This window comes from Molothrus ater, chromosome 2 (assembly GCF_012460135.2).
Source record: "Molothrus ater isolate BHLD 08-10-18 breed brown headed cowbird chromosome 2, BPBGC_Mater_1.1, whole genome shotgun sequence".
NCBI classification, from domain to species: Eukaryota; Metazoa; Chordata; class Aves; order Passeriformes; family Icteridae; genus Molothrus; species Molothrus ater.
Genome location: NC_050479.2, coordinates 101,717,179 through 101,744,736, shown reverse-complemented (window position 1 = coordinate 101,744,736; position 27,558 = coordinate 101,717,179). Strand labels below are relative to the sequence as shown.

The following is a 27,558-nucleotide window of genomic DNA, read 5'->3' as shown; positions in this document are numbered from 1 at the left end:
GAGACACTCTGATACAGCTTTGACCTAATTGGTCCATCCATCCAAACACCATCCAGTATCCAATTAAGAAATTACCCTTTGGTAAACAAATTACCATAACACATTCCACCTGTGCACAACAGGTGCAGCAAGTAGAGGTAAGAAATGTTTCTCATTCTTTTCTCTGATCTTCTCACAGCCTTCCCCAGGAAAATGTCTGGGAAAGTTATGTGTTGCTCTCTGTGGCCAGAGCTGCTGCCACAACTTCCCAGAGCCTATGCTCTTTGGTCTGCCACAACTTCCCCAGGAGACAAGGGCATCAACACACACTTGCTCCCCCCATTCTGAAAGATCATCTCAAGAGCTAAATTTTATTCAGAGAAAATTGTTTCCTTCTGACATCTCAGAAAAATCATCTGTGTAGGACCTGTATGCTTGCACACTGAGAAAGGAAAACAACAACCCAGGTCAAACACACCCACATGCAATTATAAACCAAAACTTAAAGCAGGATGGCAAACACCATCCAAGCAGAGGATTCGGAGGAGGTGCTTCTGGAAGAGAACCATCACATGTAGATGAACCCTGTGTCTGGCACTGCAGCTTCAAGCATGAGTGAAGGAGGGTGGCAGAGGTGGGGGGTACAGCAGTGATGGTGTAGAGGACACACTAAGCACAAGACCAAATATGTGTCTGTAAGACTTTCCACCATCAAAGCCAATGGGGGCACTTAAGAAGCATCACCTTACCTACGATTAATCATCACAAGCAAAGCATGTGATTTTAATTCACCTTTCTTATCGCCTCTCATCATTAACTGGGAAGAGAGAAATCCACACAGAGACATGGGTGTGTCTGCTAAGCCAACATTCATAAAGTATTTGATGTATGTGTACCTTCAAGTACAACTGGGCTACATATTTCAAACAGTTTCAGGCAACCAAACCCATTTCCTACTCACAATCAGTTCTGCAGATAACTCCAACTATTGAATGTGTCAGTGGCAGGAAGGTGTTAGGGATTCATGTAGTATATGGATCTAACAACCTACATGCAGAAAATCAAACAAATAAAAAATCCCCAGTAACTACCACCATTACACAAAAGCATATATTTTTATTAAAAAGACATAAACCTGTATGTATACTAAATGTTTCTTCACACAAGTCATAATATACCTTGCATTAGCAAGGAAACCAACTACAAAACGAAAAGGTTTACTGAAAATTGAGGGGACACTGAGATGAAGCACTATTATGCTAAATGACAATCTCTCTTTCATTAACACTGCGTTTTTAGCTATGTCAAAAAAAAAATTCAAACATTCCTGTGGTATGCTCTAAGTGAGCACTTTCCTAAGAACCACAGCTGTGTGTTGTGAGTGCCAGTGATCTAGCAATTATGGTAAGCATTTCTGAGTACCTAATCAAAACAACACAAGCTGCAGAATTGCATTATTGATTTCAAGCACAAATTTATAACCATACTGTACATAAACCTGCTAATATCTAAAGTAAAAAGACAACGGTTACTATTCCAGGCACCAAAAAATGGGAGACTCAGTATGGGATGTTGTCATCTTATCACAAGAGTTCCATACTGTTGTCTCATATTAGAAAAGTTCCATACCTTCTCAGTGTTTCTTGTGGGCTGCTCCTCAGAGCACTGACTCTTTCTTCTTCACAAGGCAGCCACTGACTCCAGTTCCCTTCTCAACCAGCCACCCCACTCTTTTATAGCATTCTTCTTCCCACTGGTTACAGCTGTGGCCTGTTAAAAGTCAGGCCTGTTCCTAATCTTTGATTATTGGCCCAGCTGCAACTCCTTAGGGGTAAGATTACTTTCTACACTATCTTTATTTTCTTATATTCTATCCCCCTACACGGGAAGTTTCAAGAATACTTTTCAAGTATATTTAAGAGGGAGCTACCAAGGGTTCTGTAAAAATAAAAACAGAAACATAAACACACACAAAACCACTCCAAAAAAAAAAAAACAAACCAAAAACAACCTAACAACCACACCCACCCAAGAAAAAAAAAAGCCCACCAAAATTTCATGGTTGGTGGTTTTTTAATTAAGAAACTAAGCATCATTTGAGGTCTGAGACAATAAATAACAGAGTAAAGAGAAAGTTTCCAAGCAGACTAAAACAAACCACCAGTACAAATCTGAACAATTATATTTAAAAAGATATGTATAATTTTAGTAGCTTAACTCCGCTTAGTTTAACTCCTATTTCACTTCTACATTCTTTTAATCTTCTGGCCTTGATACTCCCTTAATGACTAAAATGAAACCTTCTCTGAAAAGAGAAGACATACTGAAAGACATACCTGTGTAGTCAGAATTCCCCATATGGTGTTAGTGACACCCACCTCGACCCTACCTACAATTTAAATAAAGTCTACAAAGTAACACAGAAACAATAAACATTATTTTCAAGGAACAGCTCCAGAAAGCTGTGACCTCCCCAGTTCCAAAAAGGAAAAGATAAAATTCATACACAGCACAGCATCTCCTATAGACTTCAAGAGCTACATCCAAGAAGGCAGGCAGGGCACTACTGCCTGCATGCTCTTCTTACCCCAGGTGCACCTTCTCCTTTCAAAGCACAAGCAGAACAACAAGGGGAATGTGGCCCACTAAATTCAAAGCTTTCTATGTTTTTGACACCATACCAATTTAGATGCCATTAAGTCATCTGGCTGCAGAGGTCTCAAAATACTGAGACACTTTCCAGTGGAATTTTTACATGCTTTTTTATGATATGTTGTTAGATTGCAGGTAGGGGGGTGAGGGGCAAGAAGACAAAGACACAACTCACCCCCAGATGTCGGTGTGGCAACAGAGAGATTTCTTTTCCACAACCCATCCCCTTATAAAAAGGGCATTTTAAAAGACCTGGTCTAGATTTTCTCCTTGGTCTGAACTCCACTCCTGCCCCCTCAGGACCTGGCCAGTGAAATGTTTGCAGCTCCAGAAGGGATCTGATTGGGAGAAGCCCCTGTCAGTCAATCCTGGGGCTTGGTATTTGATATCCACTAACAATATGTAATTGAGGTCACGGGAACAGTTGACTCAACATTCTCCCCCTTTCTTTTCTGAATACTTTGACTCAAAAAAACCCATACCAGTTTCTAGATTTCTGTACCACCTGACTTAGGAAGAAAACTTGGTATTCTATGACATATACTGTTCATCGAAATAAAGACAAAGGATGAATCTGCAAGGTAGACATGCCCAAAATCTAGAGGGTTTTTAATTAGGAAATGCTAAACCACATAAAGATTTATTTGTAATTATAAGGCTTTCTCTCTATTCTTCCCCTGGATTCCTACAAGAGAATCACTAGCTTTCCAAAGACACTCAGTAAGTCAGTAAGTTGTTTATTGCCCCTTCCCATCAACTTGGGAAAACTATTCAAATCTGGTTCTTACAACACCTGCCACAGAGCAGCAAGTAAAATCTTCCATTTTCCTACCCTCAAAGAACACCTTCAGACAGACCAGCAATTTGACTCCTGACATGACCAAAAGCAGCCTCTGAGTGACAGAAAACAGAATCAAGAGTCAAAAGTCACAAAAACCAGTGACACAATGTTTCTCAAAGATGGCTAGTGAGAAGTGTGGGTGGGAGTGGTGCTTCTTTGGGGCGTTGATGGGTGTTTTTGTTTTTTTTTTTCCCTAAGTGAACCTTATATTGCATTGCTGCTCCTTAAATAAGAATTAAAACTGTTAGAGCAAGATAAAAGAAGCTGAACACCAAAAAAGACAACACTGAAATGAAAACAAATCTCACAAGACTTATGAGTTTACTGACTGCACAATAAGTGAGAACAGGATTTTTCATTGGTGTAGAAGACACAAGCCCCTCTGGAGCTGGTTTGATGGATCCTGGCAACCCACCAGCCCAGAGAGGCAGGAGAATCTCAGGGGAGCAGCACCAGAACCACAGAGCTTGGCAACGGGACAGAGATCCTGGGAGGTCTCCCCACCCACACTTCTGCAAAGGGCAAAATAAAGGCAAGAATTCAAAGCAAATCTTAAGACTCTGGACAAGCACAATGCAAACAGAACAAATGATACTCTGATGGAGTGGTGCCGACACCCAATTACTTCCGTTTCCTTTCAGCCCCCTGGACAAGCTTATACCTTGCCAGAAGCCTAATTCCAGGGAAAGAGTAGGGGCATCTGATGGCAGCCAAGGCAACGGTATCACACCAAAATTTAACTTGCAGATTTATCTGGAACTATTCTCTGGAATTTAAAAGTTTAAAAATTACTTAAAAGTAAGTAATGGATAAACATTAAGCCTGTGCTCCAGCTTAAACACTGTATTCCCCAAAGGCTCCTGTGGCCTTGTACACCAGCCTCAGCTGTCACAGGAACACAGGAGCTATTGCTCCTAACCACATTATTTTGTGATCTTCCTCACAAGGGTTTTTTTTCTCTGCAGACTCAGTCGTCAAAAAATGAGAAGATGCGAAAATGCATTAAATACTCCTCATCTCTCGATGTGAACCAATTTCTTTTCCTTCTTGAAAATTTCTGTTTTGAAGAGCCAAGGAGCAGGGCTGAATGCATGGAGCAAAGACAACCATAAGTGCTCAGCACTACCCAACAGCATGCAGGATCTTTAGTTTTTTACCAGTCCTGCTGAAACAAAATCTTTCAAATGGTTCAAAAAACTTATCACTTTTTATCACAATTCTAACACCAAGAAAAAACACTTTCCAACTGTCTCCTTTATTAGTTCTGCAAATTTGATTGCACTTTTATCTGTGAAATCCCAAACTACAATAACCAGTTTTTCAAAGAAAACACTTGATCACAACAGGCTTAAAAAATAAAACCATCAAGTTTAAGGCTTAATTATGTTTTGATAACAGCAAAACTCATATCCTGAAATCAATAACAAAATAATTTATATTGTATTTGCAGCCAGTCTTTTTGTCTACAAAATATGGTATGACCAGACACTAGTGTATTCCCCTCAGGGTGTGTGGTTAAGGCATTGAGCGTATTGGGAGTAGCCAGTGCAAAGAGAATTCAAATTCCTTAATTAGAACAAAGAAATTTAATCTAACCCCTTTCACATTACAGGTTATTATTACATTTCTCTTGTTTACAATGATGAAGCCATCTTGTATTTACCTCCTTGGAAAATTAGTTCTGCAGTCCTCACATCTGAAGGCAAAACAATCTATATTTTATTTTCAGCTTGTCCCAAGCCTCTACTGCCAAAAACATGCCCCCAGTTTTCATCTGCAAAGCCTTTCAGATAGGATACTTGGCATGTCTTTCCTTGCCTGGTACTTCTTCTTTGAGGAGGCAAATAAGGCACTTTTCAGAGTCTTCATTTTGATAAATTAGATTGTTCTTCTCACCTGGTTTAACCTCCAGAGTTGGATTTTTTTTTTGTTTTGTTTTAAATGACTTCTATCCATCAGAGAACAAACTGCTGCACCAGCTCTCCCTTCCCTATACCCTTCTGAGAGAGGATGGCATACTCCCAACATAGGCTCCAGGCCCCAACATCCCCTCTTAAAAAGGAGGCAGTCACTTGACTGATTATCAGACTCATGTCAAACACCAGTTTTACATCAACAACAGAAAACTCAAGGCTTCCATCCACTACTGTTGAGCCTCACAAGTCAACAGCACTTTGTAAATCACATTTTCTCTCACTGCTCATAAACGGAGTACATAACAGCTTTTTGTTACTTCAAAGTTTTCTTTCAAGTGACAGATTAACTAAAACTTGATTCATCTTATCAGTCAAGAGATACAATTTCCTTAAAACACATTACAAACATTTATGCATGCATTGATATTCAAGCATGTCCAGCCTCACTCAAATAAAAGTGGATGTTTCAGATGAGACAAGCAACCTACGCCAGTCCCAGTTTTTACAGCCTGAGCCTCGACATTCAGTTTTTTGCCACTACCCACGGCAGTTCTGTACACAGTTTAGCATTTGTTTTACAGCTACTACCTCAGTTTTGGAGACAAATTTCAGGAGAAAACGCCCTGGAATGAGCATTTCCTCTAAGGAGAAAGGGCATCAATAACTGATATCCATTTTCTTCTGACAATAAGAGAAATGGATATCAGGGGATGAAAGTGGAAAAAAGGTAGAACTGTTTATTAACAAAGCAAGATACCTGCAAAACACCGGGGGAAAAAAATAACTGAACCATACACTCCACCCATACCTCACTGCATGGCCAGAAGGCAAAGATGGCAGCTGCCCTTCTTCGCCTCTGGGGAGGGAGGAGAAAAAAAGAGTTTACACAGCAGCGGGGAACCTGTCAGATTTCTGGTGTGGGTCTTCTCCTCACAGCAGGCAAAGTTGGTGGAGTTTAATGTTCTTCATTGTGTTGGTTCAGCTCCTCAGAGGTCTTGGGTTCAGGGTGGTCCCCCCACTGGCTCCCCAGAGGGGCCGGAAAGAAAAGCCAAGCCAAAACCAGTTCAACAGAGAAAAAAAACCAAAAATACCCAAAATACAAATTAAAACAAACAAACAAACAAAAAACCCCAAAACCAAACAAAAAAAAAACCACACTGAGGGGACTTCCCAGTACAGCCTCCAGGCTAATCTGGACCACACCAGAGAGAGAGAGAGCAATTGAACACAGCCTGTGCCTGCATTCCCACGCTCCAGCCCTGCCCCCAGTTCATCTTAGATATCACAGCCATTTCTGGGCATAAAGCAGATGATTTGGGAATAACGTACCATCATAAAATCATCCCAAGAAAGTTATGAATTAATCTAAAGGTGTTTGACTGTGGCGGTTTCAGTTCAAAACTGGGGAGAAACACCAATTTTGTGTAGTGGTTTTGGTTTGCCAATTTGAGATTTCCCAGCCAACGCACCAATTAATGTGGTGCTGGCCAAATGCCAGTGCACCCACTAGCATATACTTAATCATTTCCTGGGGTGAGATAGGAAGGAGAAAGGAAAAGCAGGAAGAAGGCAAAGCAGGGTCAAAACTTAAAAGGACATAAAGAAAGCTTTATTAACAGTTACTAAAAAAATAAAAAAAAAGGAGAAACAGAAAAGAATTTTAAGAACACTTCGCCTCCCACTACAACCTTTTCTTTCCCACTCACAGTGCACAGAAACAATTCAGTCAGTTTATCACTTCTAGAATAGTCTTTCTGCAGTTCACTTACGGGAGAGGAGTCCCCTCCTCATCCCTCCCATCTGGGACTTGAGTTCTTCACCAACCTCGGTGTCTTTATGTTGCTTCTCTACATGCCTGCACTTTGTCCTTTTCTCTCACTCGAGGGAGGATTGAAGCACTGAAAGAGTTGATATCTTGCCCAGGGCTTGTAGACGCTCAGGTGGCCCCGGCCGAGCTCAGCAGCTTGCGGTGGGAGCTGTGCGGGCTGGGCTGGGCTGGGCTGGGGCGGTGCCTGGGATCTCAGCGGCCAGGCCAGAGCTCAGCAGCCGGACCAGGGCTCAGCAGCCGGGCCAGAGATCAGCAGCCAGACCAGGGCTCAGCAGCCGGACCAGGGCTCAGCAGCCAGGCCAGGGCTCAGCAGCTGGGCCAGGGCTCAGCAGCCGGGCCAGAGCTCAGCAGCCGGGCCAGAGCTCAACAGCCAGACCAGGGCTCAGCAGCCAGAGCTCAGCACCAGCCCAGAGCTCAGCAGCCAGGCCAGGGCTCAGCAGCCAGGCCAGGGCTCAGCAGCCAGAGCTCAGCAGCCAGAGCTCAGCACCAGCCCAGAGCTCAGCAGCCAGGCCAGGGCTCAGCAGCCAGGGCTCAGCAGCCAGAGCTCAGCAGCCAGGCCAGAGCTCAGCAGCCAGACCAGGGCTCAGCAGCCAGAGCAGGGCTCAGCAGCCAGCCCCTGGGTAGGGGGACTGATGGCTTCTCCTCCCCTGCCTGGTGGCTGTGGGCGAACCCCAATGGCAGCAGAATCTCGGCCGAGCCGGCCGGGTCCTGTCTGCTCCTGGGGCCCGTTGGAGCCCGGCTCAGCGGCGGGCAGGGCTCAGCAGCAGCAGCAGCCCGGGGTCAGCAGCCACGGCACAGCCCGGCCTTGGTCCTGCGGCCTCCCCTGCCCTGCCCTGCCCTGCCCACCAGCCCATGGGCACAGCCTGCCCGGGCTGAGCCAGCCCAGCCGAGACAGCGGGGCCGGGCTGGCCGAGTTACCTGCTCTCAGGCCAGAAAGACAAGGCTGAATTCCCAGGATTTTTCATTTTTAACATGGGAGTTCACAAAGGTGTATCAGCTTTCTCAGTGGTTTAACAGACTGTCAATTCTCAGAGCTAATTACTGATAGTTTTTTTTTTTTTTGTCAGACATGGAGAAAACTGCTAGCAGCTTCTCTTTGCATCACTCCCATGAGTGCCTCCCATGCAAAACCACCACAATGACAAAGCCTAAGTCTCATTTAACTGTGTTTTTAGGAATAGTTCAGACTGATTTCAAAGTAAAATACTCTGATTTAATTTTACCCTGCAATTCATCAGCAATTACACTTTTCTTTCCAAGCTCAGCTCTCCACTGGATTTTCTTGCAAACATTTTCAGAAAAGCATCAGTTCCTCTGACCAAATGAACACCTCCTGAACTGGATCGGGGATGTTATGAAGACAGCCAGGGCAAGCCAGCAATCCTCCTTCCCTCATGGCACAACAGGAACAGCATCTGCCCCTCTCCCACTCACCCATCCAATCCTGGCCATTCACCAAAGAAAACCCATGCAGGCAAGTGCTGACTTTAGTCAGAAAGATTGCTTCAGCCTGGATTCCAAGGAGGCTGGCAGGGAAAGGTGAGTCAGTCACTCCACCTACACTGCTCAGAGACGTGACCACGACTAGGAAGAACACTCTGCACATGGAAAAGGAGAAAGTGGCTTTTCAGATGCTATGGCTGGCTGAAAAAAGGAAAAAAATCCTGACAACTTATATTACCACTGTGAGAATAAAAGAAGACTATGCCAAAGTAGAAACTAATCTGAACAAAAGTGAAAGAAATTGCCAGTGTTTAGGTATCCTCAGAAGCCTTCACAATCCTCTCATTCGTGTTTGTGTTTTGGGCCTCTTACTTGGTCTTTTAGGCTTTGTAATTCCCCTTCTAATCCTTCTGCATAAAATTTAAATATTAAATTTTAATTTGGGTTTTTTTTTGTTGTTTCATTTTGTTTTGTCTTTTGTTAAAATGAAGTAAAGCTGACATCCTCATGATAAATCTGCATGTTGGGATTACAAATTGTCCTCTGCAAATTGCTGGCAATCAAGCACTAGGAGAAAAGTAACACTGAAAGAAAGATAATTTGGAGTTCCAAAATTAGTTTAAAAAGCTTGTTTTTAAACAACTTCAGCATCATCATCCTTTTAAGACGTAATGGAACTCAGGACAAAATTGGCAAAAGAAAACAATGAAATCATGATACTGCAAGATGAGTCATTACAAGCAATTTTATTCCACTTCATAATTAAGAGAACTGGGCAGAGGACAGACAAGGCACACATAGCAGAACTGCAAAAAAGAATCAAACAAACTTCAAAACAACTCACCAGCTTAATGCATGTGACAAGTTCATATGCTCACTCATACTATGCATGTACAAACCCCACACGTTTGCATACTGGAAGCATTCAACAATTAGACAACAATCCATCAACATTTAGTACATTTAAGTTTACAACACCTTTTAAGAAAAACAAAAGAAAACACCCAAAATAATGAATGCTTTTTTAAAGCCACAACCTTTTTATTGCATTTTCTTTCCTTTCTCAGTTTACCTTCCCCTAATAATGTTGTATTTTCCACTGTTAATATAAACAAATATGCACACATTATATGGGATGTATACTAAAGAGAGGTTTTTCCAAGGAAAAAACCCAAAACAACTAGAAGCTATAACTTAGTTCATGAAGAGCTTTAAAAATAACTACTATGAAATCAAACCTTTAACAACAACACTTCAAAAAAAATCTACCTCCCCTTGTTTTCAGATAAGGCACAGAGATCAAATAGCTTGTAGTTACATTTGAATGATGGGAAAGCAGAATGCAATAATTCTATCAGTTCAGGATTCTGTATTTCAGATCCAAAACTGCAGCTACAAATAAATTTACATAACTAAGCATAGACAAGAGAACAACTTAGCCATTAGTTGTTTGTCACAAAACTGTATTATGGTATCTGACGAGGGGGAAAAACTCTCCCCTTTCCAGAGACTGTAACTTGGAGAAAAATCTATTTAACAGGGTTAAATCTTCAGAACGAGCAATCTCTACTTTAAACTTGTGCTGATAAGGTAAGAGAAGGTTTGCTACAGGCACAAAGACAATGCAAAGACAATGCAAACATGGAGATTGGAAACAACTCCAGAATCCTGGCCCATCTCTGTTTTTTTAATGTGTGTATCCATTGGACACTAATTCTAACTGTTGGAGGTGGATGAGGTGGCAATTTTCACTTTCACCACAAGTTAACGGTATACTTCAACTCTACTGGAATCAATTAAATGTATTACCTAAATTTAAGCTGTATTCCTGTTTCATAGAACAAAAGAGAAACCTTCAAGTCCAGTATTAACACAGTTCCACAAAAATATATGAAATTTCCCAACCTCCCCCCATCTTGAACACCTATTAAACATGTGCTTTCTTTGATTAATTGTAATCCAAACAGATTTTGTAAATCACATAAACTGTCATACTGGATCACTGTGGTAGCCTCCTCTGAAAAGGAACCACTTCTAAATGTTTTTACGAACAGGCAAAACCAGTTTTGCCCCATTCCTGTCATATGTTACCTGCTGTGCTTGAATAGGTAAACTCTGCTCTGGGAAATTATGAGACCAGATGAAGAACAGAATGTTCCTATTTGGATTAACTCCAAATGGGTCAGTGGGAACTGAGTGGAGTCATCCATCCCTAAATGTACTTCCTTGGAGATTCTGCCTTTTTGCAGTGACTTGACACTAAGCTTTAACAACCAGACACTCAAGAGGAGTGATACATCAAAAAACTTTCATGCCCTGCTGCAAGTCACCAGAGGGAAGCAAAGGAGCCAACACCTTAATTAAATGTTATTGCACAAACTTCCATAAATGTGGGTTTGGAGGTTGCTCTCTTCCCCAAAGAAGCTGCCTGCTCTTTCAGATGAACCAGCCCGACTGCTTGTGGCCAGTTTCCAACTCAGGCCTCTGAAATGTCTGCTACAAGATTACCACCTACCAAAAAATGTCCACCTCATTCCTTTCAGCACAGCACAAATTGTAAAACCAGCCTAGAGAGGGATCACAGAGCACCTACAGAGTGGTGGCCACTGGAGAAGCAGCTCTTTGCAGCCAGGTCCTGAGTGAGCTCAGTTGCCAACCAGTGGTAAATTACTGTCTGGAAAGAACAGCTAGACCGCAAAACCACAAAGCACCCTGGCCCATGTGCTCCTCTGTTTAAAGCTTGGCTGTCCCGTGGTAGTTACATTTGAATGATATACAGATTCATACAGTAATGTTAAATGTAACACATTATATATGCAAATATGTTCAGGGGTTAAAAATATTTGCATACATTATCTTGATACATAAGGTGTTTTAATTCATGGAATGACATCACTTGGACAGAAGCTTTATTTCTTTTGGAAAGCCTCAATCTATACTTACTTAGCATTTAATATTCAATCCCCAAGAGAGGATGAAGTTCTCCTGAACGTGCTGGGAGGACTATCAAGAAAACAAAGCCACAAGTCCTGCTCCCCAGATGTACAAGTCAGAGCACTCACAAAGTTGTTAGACTGGGGTCTCCAGTAAAGAAACCAGCAACACCCACACCTACTGCTCAGCCCTGTTTCTGTTAATCAATGCAGGGCAAGAAACCTGCGGCACGCAACCACAGAACAGCGGTGTCCTTACTATCAGTAGCTGGTGTAAGGTTTTCCACCCCTCTAAAAAACGTGACTTATTTGAACGTGTTTACTTTCACACTCCACAATGTGCTTGTCACCTGGAAAGCATGTTTTGCAAGCTACTTCACTGATTACAACCTTAGAGCGTACTGGCCCTTACACTAATTTCCCTCACATGAAATTTCTGGTTTGTAATTACCTGAATCATTGTTTTGCTAGAAAAGACAGAATCAAAACAATCCTATATCCTCCAAACAGCAAGGAGCTTGAGGTGAGGAATTCATATATATAGATACAGATATATGCAAACATACTAATTTGCTGTAATTCAAATTGATGTCCTTTAGGAGAGGCCATTATCCACATCTATTTTGTTTCTCTTTTGTTCTATGAGTAAACTGTCATGTGGAAAGATAGATAAATATTTTTGGTGACTGGAGACATCTGGAGAGCTTTGGAATCTACATCAAGACTTAATAATCAGGTAGCTCTCTAACAGTTTTTTGGTCCAAATGAAGAAAAAACCCCTAGGTTTCAGAAGCAATATCACATTAAAATCAAGGGCAGAAAAGTGACTTATTTAGGGCTTAAGACTCAAAACCACACAGCCATTTCTTGCTGATATTCTCAGCTAGGTCGTATCTCCAAAGAGGGCAGAAACTGTGTTTTCAAAACCTCAGCTATAGGTTGAAGGAGAATTAATGGAAGGCAGGCAGACTCCAGAACAGGTTGTGAGAATGAGGACTCATCAGACTGCATCCAGCTTTAAGCAAAAAACAGATCTGAGTGAAAGTTTAACTTCTCTTAAGAGTCCTTTGACTCCAAATTATTCCAGGCTCAAGCCTGCTATCAACATTGCTCCTGGCATTCCTCAGCCTGGCAGCAACTGTTGTAAACTCTCATCACAAGAGCACATTCTAAGAGCTAGCCAAGCTTACATAAAGTCCTCATTCGGTACTTTTCAATTTGCTTTACGTTTAATCTTCTTATGCCACAGGAATTTTTTCAAAGTCCCCGGAATTTAAATCCAATAAAACACAGCTCTAGACTTACTTGTTAAAACCACACCAGACATCTCACCTAACAACTTCAATAAACCTATTATGATATATAAACCAAATTACATTTTTATCAGCAGCAGTCTTAATCTCTTAATTGCCTCGATGTAAGAAGGTATGTAAATGTCTGCTGGTTTAACACACTCTATGCACTAATAAAATACAGATGTATACATACAGTAATGTTAAATGTAACACATTATACATGCAAATATGTTCAGGGGTTAAATTTATTTGCATACATTATCTTGATACATAAGGAGCTTTAATGCATTATGTGTATGTGTTGGCAATGGAGAGAGACAGGGAAGACCGATTTGGTGATCAGAATCCAATTTTATTGTGGGATACAAACACTTATATACTATTTCACAGAGCCTAGTAATGTGTACTACAGCGATTAGGTTAAAATCACATACACAAACTTATGCATATCACAACATCTCTTCCTTGCAGAGTTTAATGGAATTTGCTTTTTCTGATAAACCGGTCTGATTGAATCTTCTTGCAATCTAGGTCTAATTTTCAAAGTTCCATTTGCTTTTGCCAAGGCATCCTGTTATCAAATCTCTTCTGTTAACCAGACCCAAAGATCATCATCTGTCTTGTGTCTCCTAATATCCCAACATCTCCCCCTTTCCTTTCAACCAAAAATACTCTTTCAACGGCCTTATTAATTAATCTCTGCATACACTGAAAGGTATCACGATTAATACAATTATTATCAAAATTACCGCATACATACCTATCCTAAAAAGAATCTTTTAGTTAAAAACTCCAGCCACTAAAAGGTTCAGGCTTGATCTTTATAAACCAAAAACATTCCCAATGGCAGCTACATTACTGGATTTAGAAAGGCTGCCAGAAGTGTAATTGTACCAAAAGGTTTGATTCTCATACACAGGGTAAATAGGGAGAAACATTTTATGACTGATTCCTTCCCATGAATTCAAAATTAACACAAAAATCCAATTTCACAGAACCCAAGAATTCTAATTTTTGGGGTTCCACCAAGGGTGCTTCAGGAGAGCAAGGGATACAATTTGATATGATGTGGTTTGCTTTCAAAAACTTTTAGTGTAAGTGTAAAATTCTGGAGGAGATCTATTCCCCCTAATTTTTTGTGTAAATATCAGTGTAAAGTTCTGGAAGAGCTATATTCCCCCCTAATTTCTTGTTTTTTAATAACATGTGTGTTTCTCATTATGAACCTGAAGGTAACATAAGAGCATAACAATACGTAATAAAACAATAAACTTATACTAAGTAAAAATAAATCAGATAATAGATACAATTAGTAGCATGTGAAAAATAAAATGGTGATTTAAAACAATTTAAATCAATTTCTTAGATATTGCATTATTACTTAGAGTCTGTAGTAATTGGCAAGCTTTATTTTTTAAAATGAAGGTTTGGAAAATCATTTCCAGGTAAGATTTCCAAGTTCACCTTAAAAGGAGGTTTAGGTATTAGAAGTCCAAATTTGGTAAGTCAAAATTACTTGAATATAATTTTGGTGCAGAAAATTTTTTCTACTAGTTAAGGCCAGGATGTGGCCAGGGTCCAGGCTTTTAACTGGAAGAGTTAAATATATTTTAGAAACCTCTTAGTAGTAGTAATTAGCTAGAATTAGTTAGAAATTAGTTAGTAACTAGTTAGAAAACTAATATATGTCTTATAAGTAGCTATACAACAGTAAGTGAAGGTTTGTAAAGTAACTGGCTTTCTCATTCACTGTTAGTTAGTCAATGGTGCCATAGAGAAATAGCAAATGAATAAAGTAATGCTTGTTATAAAAAGCCAGTGAATTCACATCATAAGATTAACAACATAACCAGGGTTACTAATATATCAGTAGAAACCGTCTTAAGAAATTGAGGTTATATTTTCCTAGACATTTATGCATATATAACAATAAAGTAAAAAAGAAAGCATTAAATAATTCATAACTAATCATGGTCATAATATGGAATTGTTTCTCATTCTTCAGTATTACTTATAAAAAATAAAATAGCAAAAAATGTTCTTATTTCTATAACAAAATTGCATTATCTTGTAATTTAAATGAGCACATTTTGACAAAAATTCATTCAGACTTTACGTCACTCACTTGTATAGCAAAGGAATTATAACTCAAACAGGTATACCTCAACAAAACTTAAAATCAACTTCACTAAAGCTTAACCTTAATGAAGTACCTCTAAAAGAATTTAAAGTTAACATCACTGAGACTAAAAAAAATCAATCTTAACAAGAATTAGCTTATTTAAAACCGATTATTACAAAAAGGTTACTGAAAATTTGTCATATAACAGTTAAACAAAAATAAACAACATGCAAGTAAACAACTGTACTGAAATCTTTGCAATAAAATTACCTTGTTAGAACTATGGGTAAAAAGCAAGCACTTAATAAAACTGACAGTGGAGTTAAGTCTCAAAAAACCACTACAGATAAAGTTCACAGTTTGTCTTGAATGCAAGCTAAAGAATCTTGAATTTAAAATTTATCTAATTCCTCTTAGTGAACCATGTAGTTTTGCTATTTTACTAATATGTAAAAAGACACCACCTCTATACCAAGACATTTGAATTTTTCTAGTAACAATCCTGCTAAAAATCACAAGTTACTAAAATTACAAGGTAAATCTCAACACTGGCTGGTGCCAGGCGGGGCCACAACCCCTGCAGCAGCTTTAAAGATTGCTTGTAGGACAGATTTAATTTTGGCTTAGTAAGAGTAATGATATAAACACTGAAGGCTAAATCAAAAAAAATATTTAGTTTGATAGTACTAAATAGCTGTATATATGCTTTTGTTGTGAAAAATTCACAACAAAATATATTGTTAATAAAAGGCAAGTAACTGGAAAGTATAACCTGCTTGACCAGGGCTAGGTGTCCCTCAGGGCTTTAGATCTGTATCAAGTGACCCTTTGGTAGCTGCTGCTCCTTCCAATGCTTGAAAGCACCTGGAGCACTTCAGCCAGGGACCATTGTGGGCATGTCGAGTGTCCCAAATGACTCCTGGACAAAATCTGAATGCATAAAAATTCCCCACTGTGTTAACAAATCCCTCCCCGACAAAACTAGGGGGACAGACAGCACCAAACGTTTAACTGTGGAGGATTTGCCCATTAGGCCCCGTTATTTGCAGCAAGTGTTGGCTTTGCCTGCTTTAGCTCCTTCCACCCATTCGGGTGAGTCCCGGAGCCAATAATGGTCAATCATTGGGCTATTGGCTCCTTGAGATAACAGTCACATCGGCTCCCTGATCAATGACTCCTGTTAGGAGCATCTCATCCTTTCAGAGTCACTTTGCATTGGCATGTTCGACGCTCAGATGTAATACAGTCGTGTCCATAAAATCTGTGGAACCCCTGTGGAACCAAAACCCTCTGTTCAGCTATTGGGGGTGCAGACAGGGGTGCTACAGGAAAGGGCATAAGCTGAGCTATATTGCCCTGGCCAGGACTGCACAGGGCAGCTGGGGAGTCCATGCTGTGAGTCAGAGTCAATAGCTCCAGGGAGAACAAACAAACAAAGTATGTGTATGCTGTCCAGGTGGTCCGAAAACTCCTGTGGGAATCAAATGAGCCGATGAATCAAGCAACATTACTGTGTTGGAGGTTGCCAGGTCCATTCCTGCACTGGGGTGGCTGGTCAGTGATGGTCCTGCCACGGCTGCCTGCGGTCTGGTGAAGGCTGCTTGCGGCGGCGGCTGGGCTGAGGTTTGCTGGGCTGAGGTTTGCGGTGATCCACTCTGAGGCTGGGGAATCTGTGTCTTCTCGTGGTGCCGCTCCGTGCTTCTGCTCCGGTTTCCCAATATTGGACGACCTTCAAAATCACACTTGGACCGACACTGGTTACGGCACAGAGGGCAAATACCTGGAGTTTTGGATCTGGCTTCCCCCTTTTCGAAACAGTCCTTTTTCAAATGCCCAGATTTTCCACAAGTTTGGGAGTCCCCCTCCTTAAGGGCCTTTTTCTTTAGTTGCATCCATTTTTCATGAGAGTCATGAGGGAATGGATCAGTCTCATAATCTGAGTCTATTGGCCCCGGATCGAAGGGCTTCCCCTCCGCACTGCTAGAGTTGCAGTCAGCAGTCAGCGATATAAACTGCTAAAGACCTCTAGAAAGGATGCCTTCCTCTCTTTGCTCTGGACAGAGGCGAGGTTGATGGCTGTGGCTGCTCTTCAGTACCACAGGTGTCAGTTTCAAGCGGGCAGGGAGAGTCAAAGTGAGGACAGTCAGAGCAGGGTAGGGGGCCGGCAGCATCCAGCCACTCTCGCTTTTTTAACATCTTAATAAGTATTCTCCAGGACAGGAGTAAAAGTGACTTAAGGTCCTCCTTTAGGATGGGGGAGTCATGCTCGTCCAGAAGGGCGAGCATGGCTTCATGTCAATGTGACAGCCTGGTCAGAGAGTGAGAAAACCAGATAAGGTTTTTCACAGCCAATTTGTGAGACTTTAGGGATTTGTAGAGAAAGGATGCTAGCTTGTTATTATAAACAACCTGAAGGTGGTGTTTTCCTAATCTCTGTTTTCCTTTTTTCTCAGAGATTGTTTACAAGAAAGGTGTTTTTGTTAATTAGCCAATCAGGTGAAATGGATTGACTAATTGACCAATCTGTTCTGTCTGTATTGGAACAGTCTATAAAAAGAGAGAATTTTCATAGTAAAGCTGCTGCCGTGCAAACCAGCCTTCCAGCGAGTCTGTGCCGTTTCCCACTCCACAGCGACAGTTTCATAGACATCTCTCTCTTTGGGCATTTCCTTTCCCATTCCTTTAGTTCCCCTGGCTCACCTGTCAGTCACAGCACCCAGGCGATTGTGGGCCCAGATGCGATTCTCTCACTGTCACAATCAGTTCCAGGGACTCCCCAGTCAGGCTGGTTCATTCCCTCGCATGGAAGTACCAATTGTTGGCGATGGAGAGAGACAGGGAAGACTGATTCGGTGATCAGAATCCAATTTTATTTTGGATACAAACACTTATATACTATTTCACGGAGCCTAGTAATGTGTACTACAGTGATTAGGTTAAAATCACATACACAAACTTATGCATATCACAACATCTCTTCCTTGCAGAGTTTAATGGAATTTTCTTTTTCCGGTAAACCTGATTGGATCTTCTTGCAATCTAGGTCTAATTTTCAAAGTTCTGTTTGCTTTTGCCAAGGCATCCTGTTATCAAATCTCTTATGTTAACCAGGTCCAAAGTCCATTGTGTGTCTTGTATCCCCTAATATTCCAACAAGTATGCATACACGTGCATATAGATATATATTTATGGACATTTGTCAAATATAATTTTTATTTATTAAACCAAAACACAAACTTTTCAGCTTTTGGTTATTGCATACCTTTTTTGGAAGATGTCAAAATTACATCATTCAGAGTATTTAGGACTAAGGATGTCAGTTAAGCCTAGAGAATTCCAACACAGGTGAACCAACCAAACAGTGGATGGGGCAGGCTACCCAGAGAGGTGGCACAGGCTCTGTCCTTAGACTCCATTTTCAAGACTCGACTGCAGAAAGCCCCATGCAGCCTGATCTGCTTTGGGCACAGGGTCAGACCAGAGACCTCCTTCAGGTGATGCTATCTACCAACTTCTTGGCCAAGCCTCCACACCCAACAGCTTGTGTTAATTGTTTTACTGAGTCACTAAAAATAATTATTCTACTCAGAGAAACAGCTGTCAATTTCTCAAGCAATTAGAGAAGTTACTATACTCTTCAGCTATTTTGCTAAGCTTTGCTTTGGAAAAGAACTACTAATTAAAAGAAATTGTCATACCTTTTCTTCACAAAACTTATAGATCAAACTGTTTATTATCCTTCACAGTTTACTAAATTCGTGCAAATCTCAAGTCATGAAGAACCAAAGGAGATCCATGCTTCTTGTGGATTTGCCCTAAAATTCAGCACTGATCAATTAAAAATGAGTAAGGGAGATGGCTTACATCTGTCACACAAACAGCTCATGGGGGAAAAAAAATTAAAATTTAAAAGCATGAAGATCTTGTCAGCTTCCTCAGGTTTTCATACACGATTCGTGAAGAAGCGCAGCAGTTGATCGTGTTTTTTCCACAGAAAAGGCATCTGAAGATCATGCAAGCCTCAAAATTGTTAATCATTAATCAAACAAAAGACCAATGAGAAAGCAAAGGAGAAGCTTCCTTTCTTTACTCTCTCATTTGTTCACCTGACTGCCAAGGATCCTGATGATCCCCAGAGAGCCTGCTCTATGTACCCACTCAGCCACCCACCCCCTGTCAGCATCTTAAATAAAAGTGCAAAAGAGTTCCTGCAACAAATGCAAACTTTTGCCAGGGAAATTTGGGAACAGAATCGACAGAAAGAGGAACTGAAAGTCTGTAATAGAAGCAAAGTAAAGCCATTGCTCCCCCTCCCACATTTAAATGTCATTTCTTGAAAGATCTACTAGGAAACTAAACAATGAAGAAACAAATATTTGGAGTCTTCTCCTAAAAACAAACAGAAAAACCCCAAAATAACAAAAATAAGGGTAATAACATTACCCAGTTTAAAGAAAAACACTGTCAAGAAACATCCTTGTTGTCTTTTTTCTGAGGGTCAGCTTATGAGATACTGATACCTCAACAATTTCATTTCAGTCCGCTGGTGAAGGAGTCTTGCTTAGAAACAGGCAGCTAGAGCAGGGAGTAAAATAGGCATAGCAGAAACCTCAGTGTGCTAACGAGAGGAAATTATTTATAAACTGAGATCATTGACACAAATTCATGAGGATAGTTACTGTCTGTTGCATTTTTCTACTAAAACCAGACAATTACTGAAAAAGATTAAATGCAAAAATAGCTACTGCAGAATATGGCAGTTTCACAAATCATGACAACTCTCAGCCAATGAGAATGATTCACATGAGGGTCAGAAAGTAATATGCTAAGCAACCATGGCATCACCAGGACAGCACTACAGAATATTTTCTTTTAGGATGCTAAATCATTATTAATCTACCTGTAATTTTGGAAAGGAATTCTTCATGTGTAAAATAGAATTTGTTTTGGTCCTGTTTTTCTCTTCCTTATACCACTTCCCAAAGCAAAAGTACACTACAAAGCAAAGTACAGATTCTTTGCTGCATTCCAGAAAATACTTGTTAAAATAGTAGGAAAAACATTTCATTTCAGAAAAGAGATCTAGAGAAAATCTAATTCAAACATAAAAATTTCATCCTTTAGCATAAAAAGGTAGTTCAAGAGCAGAACATGCACATACACCATTTCTATTATATGAAATATTTAGTGTTATAAAAACAAGTGGCTTGCTAAAACAACAACCTTACAGAATCATGACTGACAAATACCTTACTACAAGATCACCAGATGTTAAAACCTACTTCCTCATCAAACATAAAGAAAAGGAATAAATGTCAAGCCTCAAACATTCACATGGAACGACAGAAGACAGAAAGCTTCTGCAGAAACATCAGTGCCCATTTCAGTAAATGTTTCCAGACAGAGGATGTCTCTCAAAATTCTGGCCATCACTAAGGCAGACACCATCACAGAAATCCCTGAGCATACACGTTCAGTCCTCCTGAACAGTTCTGGTACAAAATTCAAGCCTCCTTTCTTCCAGCACCTTCGCAGTGCCAACACCTACACACCTATCATTAAGGTCAGGGCTACAAAGAGCCAACAGAAAAGTCCATCCTTCCATGGTCTATCTTGACGCATGGTGTCAATCATAAAATCTCATTTTTTACTTAAGCTACACACCCAAGGCAGACATTTCCTTCTGTTGCAATCAGACAAGAAATGGTTGAAAGAAGCTCCTTAACTCCAACGAGTGCTATAACTGGAAGCTTTAAACATCTGAGCATCTGCAGAACTGCTCAAATTGATACATCCTGCTCAGTGTTGGCAAGATCATGCCTCCAAGCAAGAGCCTGTGGCTGGCAGCCCTGGCTGCAGGGACGGAGGGGGCTGCTATGAAGCTGTCGCCTCTTATTCATGGCGTACTGGGGTCCCTCCCGGGAAGAGCACCAGAGCCACAGACCTGCATCCCCATGCCCTGGGGAAGCGGGGCGGGGACCGCGAACATCCCTCTCTGCTATCAGGCTAAATACTGTGCACCACCTCACCCCACCCAGTCCTTGACCCCCTCCAGGAGAAGGGGAATTGACACAGGAGGAGGACAGAAGCCGAAGTCTTCAGGCCGAAGTATGGCAAGCCGGGAGCGAAGGAGACCTCGAGGTGACTCACCCCTCCCACACCTTCTTTTTTGAGATCTGCCGGGGGGAGGGGGGGGGGGGCGGGGGAAGAACGACACCCAGCCGTGCTAACTCCTCCTCTGGGATCCAAGCTTTCTGCCGGCCCACCCCGCAGCCACTGCGGTGCGGCACACCCCCGGACGGGCGGGCCCGGGGGACCCCCAGCCCCCGCCCGACCCCGAGGGAGTGACCCGCGGAGGTGCCGCCCGGCCGGGGCGGGCGGAGCCACCCCGGGGAAGGAAGGAAAGAGGGCGGGCAGGGGCGGAGGGGCGCGGGCTGTCGGCGCCTCCTCTCTGCTGCACTGCAGAGGCGCCATCTTCCCGCGCCTCCGGCCCGCGGGGGGGCTCGGGCCGGCCCCGACCACCGCCCCCCCGGGCACCGCCTTCCCGCGGGGCCACTGCACCAGCCGCCGGGGAGCTCTGGCCGCCGTCCGCACACCTGCGCCGCCCAAGGCCCGGTCCCCACCATGGGAGCATACCACCGGCTCCGCAGCCCGGTTTCGCTTCCCTCGCGGGGAGACGCCCTCGCGTCCCCCGCTCGCAGCCTGGCTGCTCGCCCTGGCCCCCGCCCCACCGGGGTACGCCACGGGGCCATCCGCCTGCGGCGTGCCTGCTCCTGGGGAAAGTTCCCCTTCCCGAGCCCCCGGCGGAGCCAACCCCAAGACAGAACCGGTGCCCCTGGCGTAGGGGGCAGCGCCCCGGCAGCCAGACACGCGCAGCGGGGCTGGGGGTGCCAGCCCCGGGAGCTCCCAGCCCCGCTCCCTCCCCGATACCTCCACCACCCCCGGCTCGCCGCTCCTATTGTTCGGCGGCAGCTAGGGATGGAACACCCCTAGGAAAGCAACGCTCGCCTGCCCCGCCGCGGCCAAGCCCACGCCGCGGGGGCGGCTGCGGACAGACAAAGCTTCGGAGGAGCGGTAGAGGGTGGCGGGGAAGCCCCCGCCCGCTGCTTCCTGCTCCACTTACCTCTAGAGCCCGGGCGGCGCCGGCGGCCAGCAGCAGGACGGCTAAGTGGGGCAGCATCGCGGCGGCTGGGAGCGGGGAGGAAGGAGGGGAAGGAGGGATGCCGTCCGGCGAGACGCGACGGGATCCGACTGTAAATCCTCGAGGCCGTGCCGCTGCCGAGGAAAACGACTGATGTGCGGCGGCTCCGGCAGCGGCGCGGCGGGGCCGGTCAGCTGATGGCCCGGCCCGCCCCCGAGCGGGCGGTGCGGCCGCCCGGCCTGCGGGGACCCCTGGCGGCGGCGCCCGGGCGGTGCGGCCGAGGCTCGGGGCGGGCGGACCGGCTCTACCTGCGCTCGGTGGGTCTCAGAGGCAGCTCCCGTGCCCTCCTCGGCCGCTCGGGTACCACCTGCCACCTTCCCCGCACTGCCTGTCCGCCGCCCGCGTCTGCAAGGGACCGGGAGGGCTCCATGCGCGGTCCCCCCTCGCTGAGGCACTGCGCTCAGAAACGCAACCCCCACCTTCGCAAGGTGCTCACAAAAACACCCAAATCTAAACGTGTTGTGTGGTTTAAAGGCTATTTAACGCATTCTGCCTTTGCTAGCAAGGTTGCACACCAGGCCGGGATCTCCTGTTCCTGTCGAGGTGCAGGTGATGAGTCAGCACAGCCGTTTCACATATGACACACCACACACACCATTGATAACAAAGATATGCAGGAACATCAGAAGAGCTGGGACTTATGGCAGATGAACAAGGAAGAAATCAAATTAAATTGTAGGACTTAATCAAATACCATCAAATCAGGAGGCCATCGTAATCTCACCGTCTCACCCTCTGAACAGCACTGTTATGATTGGTATAATAAACCTTTAAGAAGAACTTGAAAGTCAATATTAGGAGCTTCATGTTGAAACAGCTGCTATTGTAGCCAAAAGTGACAGAGCCTGACCCATTCTGCCACTGATGTGTAAACTCCATGGCAGGATTTCTGCTCCCACTAAGGCTCCCAAGACAGCAGCTGATAGATCCACCCAGTAACGGGGACCTGCAGCCAGGCCATGTGAGGGGCAGGTGATGGAAATCTGGAGCATGAGTCTGATGAGGAGCAGCTGGAGGAACCTGAGGTGTTCAGCCTTTAAAAAAAGGAGCCTCAGAAGAGATTTTCTCACTTTCTATAACTACCTAACGGGAGGTTGCAGAGAGGTAGGGTCACTCTCTTCCCCCCATCATAAGTGATAGGATAAGTGGAAATGGCCTCAAATTGCAACAGAGGAGATCTAGGCTGGATCAAGCTTCCCAGGGAACTGATTGACTCATGAACCCTGGAGATTTTTAAAAGGGGTATGGCATCTTGTGACAGTTTAGGGACATGGTTCATTGATGGACTTGGTAGTGCTGGGTTATTGGTTGGACTTGATCTTAGGGTTCTTTTCCAACCTAACTGATTCTGTGATCTGATTCTATGACACTCCCTTGGTGTATGGCTCACTACAGAAGCCCGGTGTTGTGCTCACTGCCACTCACACTCATCTTCCCATGAAGTCACAACTGCAATCCACTGAGATTCTTGGACAAAGTTATGTCCAGATGTGGAAGAATGCTTTGGAGGTGAATCCAGGTTGCCTGCCAGGTGGGCTGCAACATGCAGTGAGGGACTGTAGTGCATTTCACCCCTACAGCCAGGCCTTAGAGTTAGAAGAGTGTTCTCATACAAACATGAATCTTCTCATACAAGCTTATGAACTGGCAATGTATGGAGGCTTTTGGGGAATTTCTTGAGTCACACTTGATGAATTTAACAGATCTCTGACAGGCAGATAACAGCTGAGCTTCTGGAACACACCAGTGACACAACTGTACATTGAAATTAGTTAAATGGCAGGCTTAGCTGTAATAATTTAACACCGTTTTCTGCATTTTAGGATAATGATCATATAGCTTTGAGGGGTTATAAAGGATTTGCTGTGCAGATTTTCTAACCAGTTGGCTTCTAAGCTCAGGCATTGGAAAAGCAACTCCATGGCTGCAAACAAGCAACATCCTGTTAAAGCTTATAGAGGTCAGTCAAAAACAATTCTTCCCTGAAACAATGGAGGCAGTCAGAAGGAAGCTCTTTGCAAGTTTCTGGGAAAAAAAAAAAAAAAGGGACAGATGGAAAATTAAAATAGATTCATGTAGCTCTTTTATTATAGGCTAGCTTCGTACCTCTCTGTAATCACTTCCTCCTAGTTCTAAAATCAAAGACTATTTCAACTGCTGCTTCTCTGGATCAGCCAAGCCTGCTTTTTTTGTCACAATGGGAGTGCAGGAAGGCTGGAGGCTCCTTTTGCCTTTGGCTAGGAGTGGAGCAGACCCATGGGATTGCAAACCTTCAAGGAAAGCAGGAAAGACTCAAGTGACAAGATGGGGAAAAGTCAAAGGGACCAGGAGACCTCTATGAAATAGGTATTTCCATTTAGAGCAACTAAACACCAGTGGAAATATCCAAAATACAGTGACAATGTTTGCTTAATATTTCATGAAATTACCCACTGAAAAGTCAGAGGTAAAGACATTTTTGAAAGCTGTTCATAAGGTCTACAAAATTTGGAGATGACCTGCTGATAGAGAAAAGAACAAGGACTGTGTCCTATTTTCCACTCTATCATTTTCAGGATCTGTACAGAAAGTCCAATACACTTTTTTCCATTCTTTCTCTACTTGTCATTTTAGTATAGAAATATATTCTTACCAGACCTCAGAAGCTGTCATAGCTCAAGTGCAACAAAGCCCACTACTGCCTCACAGCAGAGCCAACAATGGAAACCATCTTTCTGGAGAAGAAGGAAGCACAGGTTGGATCACAAAATGATAGGGTTTACATTTAAATTTAATACAATGCAAACAATTCCAAACTGTACCCAGATGTGATTTTGCCTTTAACTCCTGAGCTTTTTTATCCAATCTTAATTTGCTAACTTTCCAGAGAGTAGCAAACATGCATGTCATGGTTTGGTTTTTGGTTTTTTGGGGGTTTTTTTTGGCCACTTCTGTGCTCTGCCTGTGTATTTTTTTTTTTCACAAATCATATCTAATATTATTTTACAGCCTTGTCATTTCAATATATTATGTATATGCAAGCATTGTTCAGCCATTTCATTTCTCATTAAATACTCATGAAGCAAGTGGACCTTAACCACAGATGCTGATACTACTGTACAATAGGTAATAAACCACCTCAGACTGCTTCATAACCTAATGAATTAGAGAGCAGAACTTGTCTGTGATTTCTGAAGAGGGACAGGCAGTCTGTAGCTGGGACACAATTACAACATTCCCAGACATCTCTGAATATGAACAAGTAGTTCTACATAATGCCTGACATTTACCTGCCATTCATTGAATTTCTGATGCCCAAGGCTTGTTTCATTCACACCAACAAAGCAGAAATTATTACTGTATTTGTCAGCTTTATATTGTTTGTATGAGAGATACTTCCTCAGATTATTTTGGAACAATGCTGCAGCTAGTGCTTTCATGGAGACGATGTCTCCATTTGTTCTCATCTCTGAGAAGAGGGCTCTGAGTTGGCAAACTTGATTTTTTGGTCCAGTCTTCAATGCTGACTCACTGTCTACTTCTGAAGTTGCTTCACTTCAGTGCTCCCCATTTTCTTTGCAGGGGATAATACTGTTTGCTTGGTTTTTTGATTCACATATAGAACAGATGAAAGAACTAGGGTTAATATTTCTGAATGAACCTATGGAAGCTAAGAACTCAGATCCTTCTGAGCTGACCCCTTCTGTATTAGTGCCAGTTAAGGAATTTTTCTGTACTCTGAAAACTAGTACAGAAAAAATTACTGTGCTGGTTTGAAAGTAAACCAGAGGGAGAAATGAACCCCACACAATTACCTTGAGAGACATTTCAGGTTTGAGTTACAATTTAATAGAGAGTTTATAATAAATGCAATGATACATAGAAACTGGCTTAAACCCACAAAGTCAGAGTAAACCTAGCACCCTGTTGGTCAGGGTGGTGGTCACAGTTCTATCAAGTGATGGATGCAGTCCTGTGGAAGTGATGGTTGCAGTTGAAAGCAGCCATCCTGTGGAAGTCCTGGTTTTTCTCTGAATCCATCCAGTGGTGGTGCTGATATCATCCCAAGTCCCCAGTTATGATGAGGCTCAGGTGGGAATGTTCAGTACCTCCCCCAGGGTGGGGAAATTTACGGTGGAATTATGTAATCATGTGAGTCAGAGGATATTTTTGTGAGTTCTTGATGTTCTAAGTCTTTAGAGTGCTGCCCTTTATGATGGTGCAGTTGAACCATCGTGGCTCATTAGCTGAGATGACCCCCTCAGGATGGATGTAACTATGCTGGTGCTTCCCTGGAGGGAGTTATCATGGCTGAGTCATTGAAGACAAAGAAACACTTCCCTGCCTCGAAGGGTTTGCCTCTTATTTAGCACCCAGCTTGTGGCTTGAGGGGTTGGAAATGCAACCTGGGCAGGTGCTACAAACCAGCCATCATTAACAGTTTGTCAGAAATGGTGTAGTAATACAGAGTTTGGTTACACCCCACATTGACACTCTCCAGTAATGCAGGACAGTGACCAAATTTATTTCAGACAGCTCCAGGAGGAATTTGTGTTTTCAAATGCACAACATAATTTTAATGGAAAACCATTTGGATTTACGCTACAACTTGAACCACTGCAGGTATAACTAATCTGTTCACTATCATGCAAGTGTCCTCTAGAGACACTTTTTTTTCCTTTGGAGTCAGCCTGCAGCCCTTAGCAAAAGACTGTCTAAATATTAATCCAAAATAAGAAAAGAGATTGTACATAATCAACCCTACACTAGTAGTGTTGCTGATAGCCACACTAATAGGTGCAGATATGATTTTAAATAGTGAACAGTCGGTCATTGTCTGAATTCTGCAAAGCATCTTTACCTTGGCTTTTACAGATGCAGTACACAGTTAAGCAGACAGTAGCCACAGCGACCTTCTCAAATGCAGATGATTTGTTCTGTATAGCACAGTAGTATTAGGCATTGATGATATCTGCTGGAGCAGCTACAAATGGCAGAGCAAAGTGAATCATGAAATCACAGTCCAAAATCCCAGGCATGTTCAGCCAAGTAAATGAAATGGACATGGGAACAACAGTAATTGCTCCAGTGATTAGGATGTGAATATACATGGGCATCACTCCATATCAATCAAATATGGTGCTATACTGGCTTCTCCTTCTGACATAAGCTATTGTGTTTGCTGATTGTGTCAATAAAGAGGAAATCTTTAGAATATCTGCTTCTTCAATTGATTCTGAACACCTGATTTTATTTACCTAATTACTACATTATGCAAATATTATAGCAGAATCAGAGTTTAATATCTATTCCTTTTTTTTCCGCACTGCATGCACAGAATCTTCCTAGATATTTTTGGCCTCTGCTTG

At 42.8% G+C, this 27,558-nt stretch overlaps 1 protein-coding gene across 4 annotated transcripts in view; it reads right to left on the bottom strand.

Annotated features, from left to right (window-relative positions):
* Positions 1–22,327, bottom strand: part of APP (amyloid beta precursor protein) — a 208,467-nt gene extending 186,140 nt beyond the window's left edge. Inside the window, exon 1 of one of the 4 annotated variants that reach the window (XM_036378886.2) lies at positions 22,133–22,327. In XM_036378886.2, coding sequence (XP_036234779.1) covers positions 22,133–22,189 — 57 coding nt within the window. In that variant the 5' untranslated portion in view covers positions 22,190–22,327. The remainder of the gene's footprint in view (positions 1–22,132) is intronic. The other 3 variants (XM_036378877.2, XM_036378904.2, XM_036378894.2) reach the window with 3 other exon arrangements.
* Positions 22,328–27,558: the final 5,231 nt, after the last annotated feature.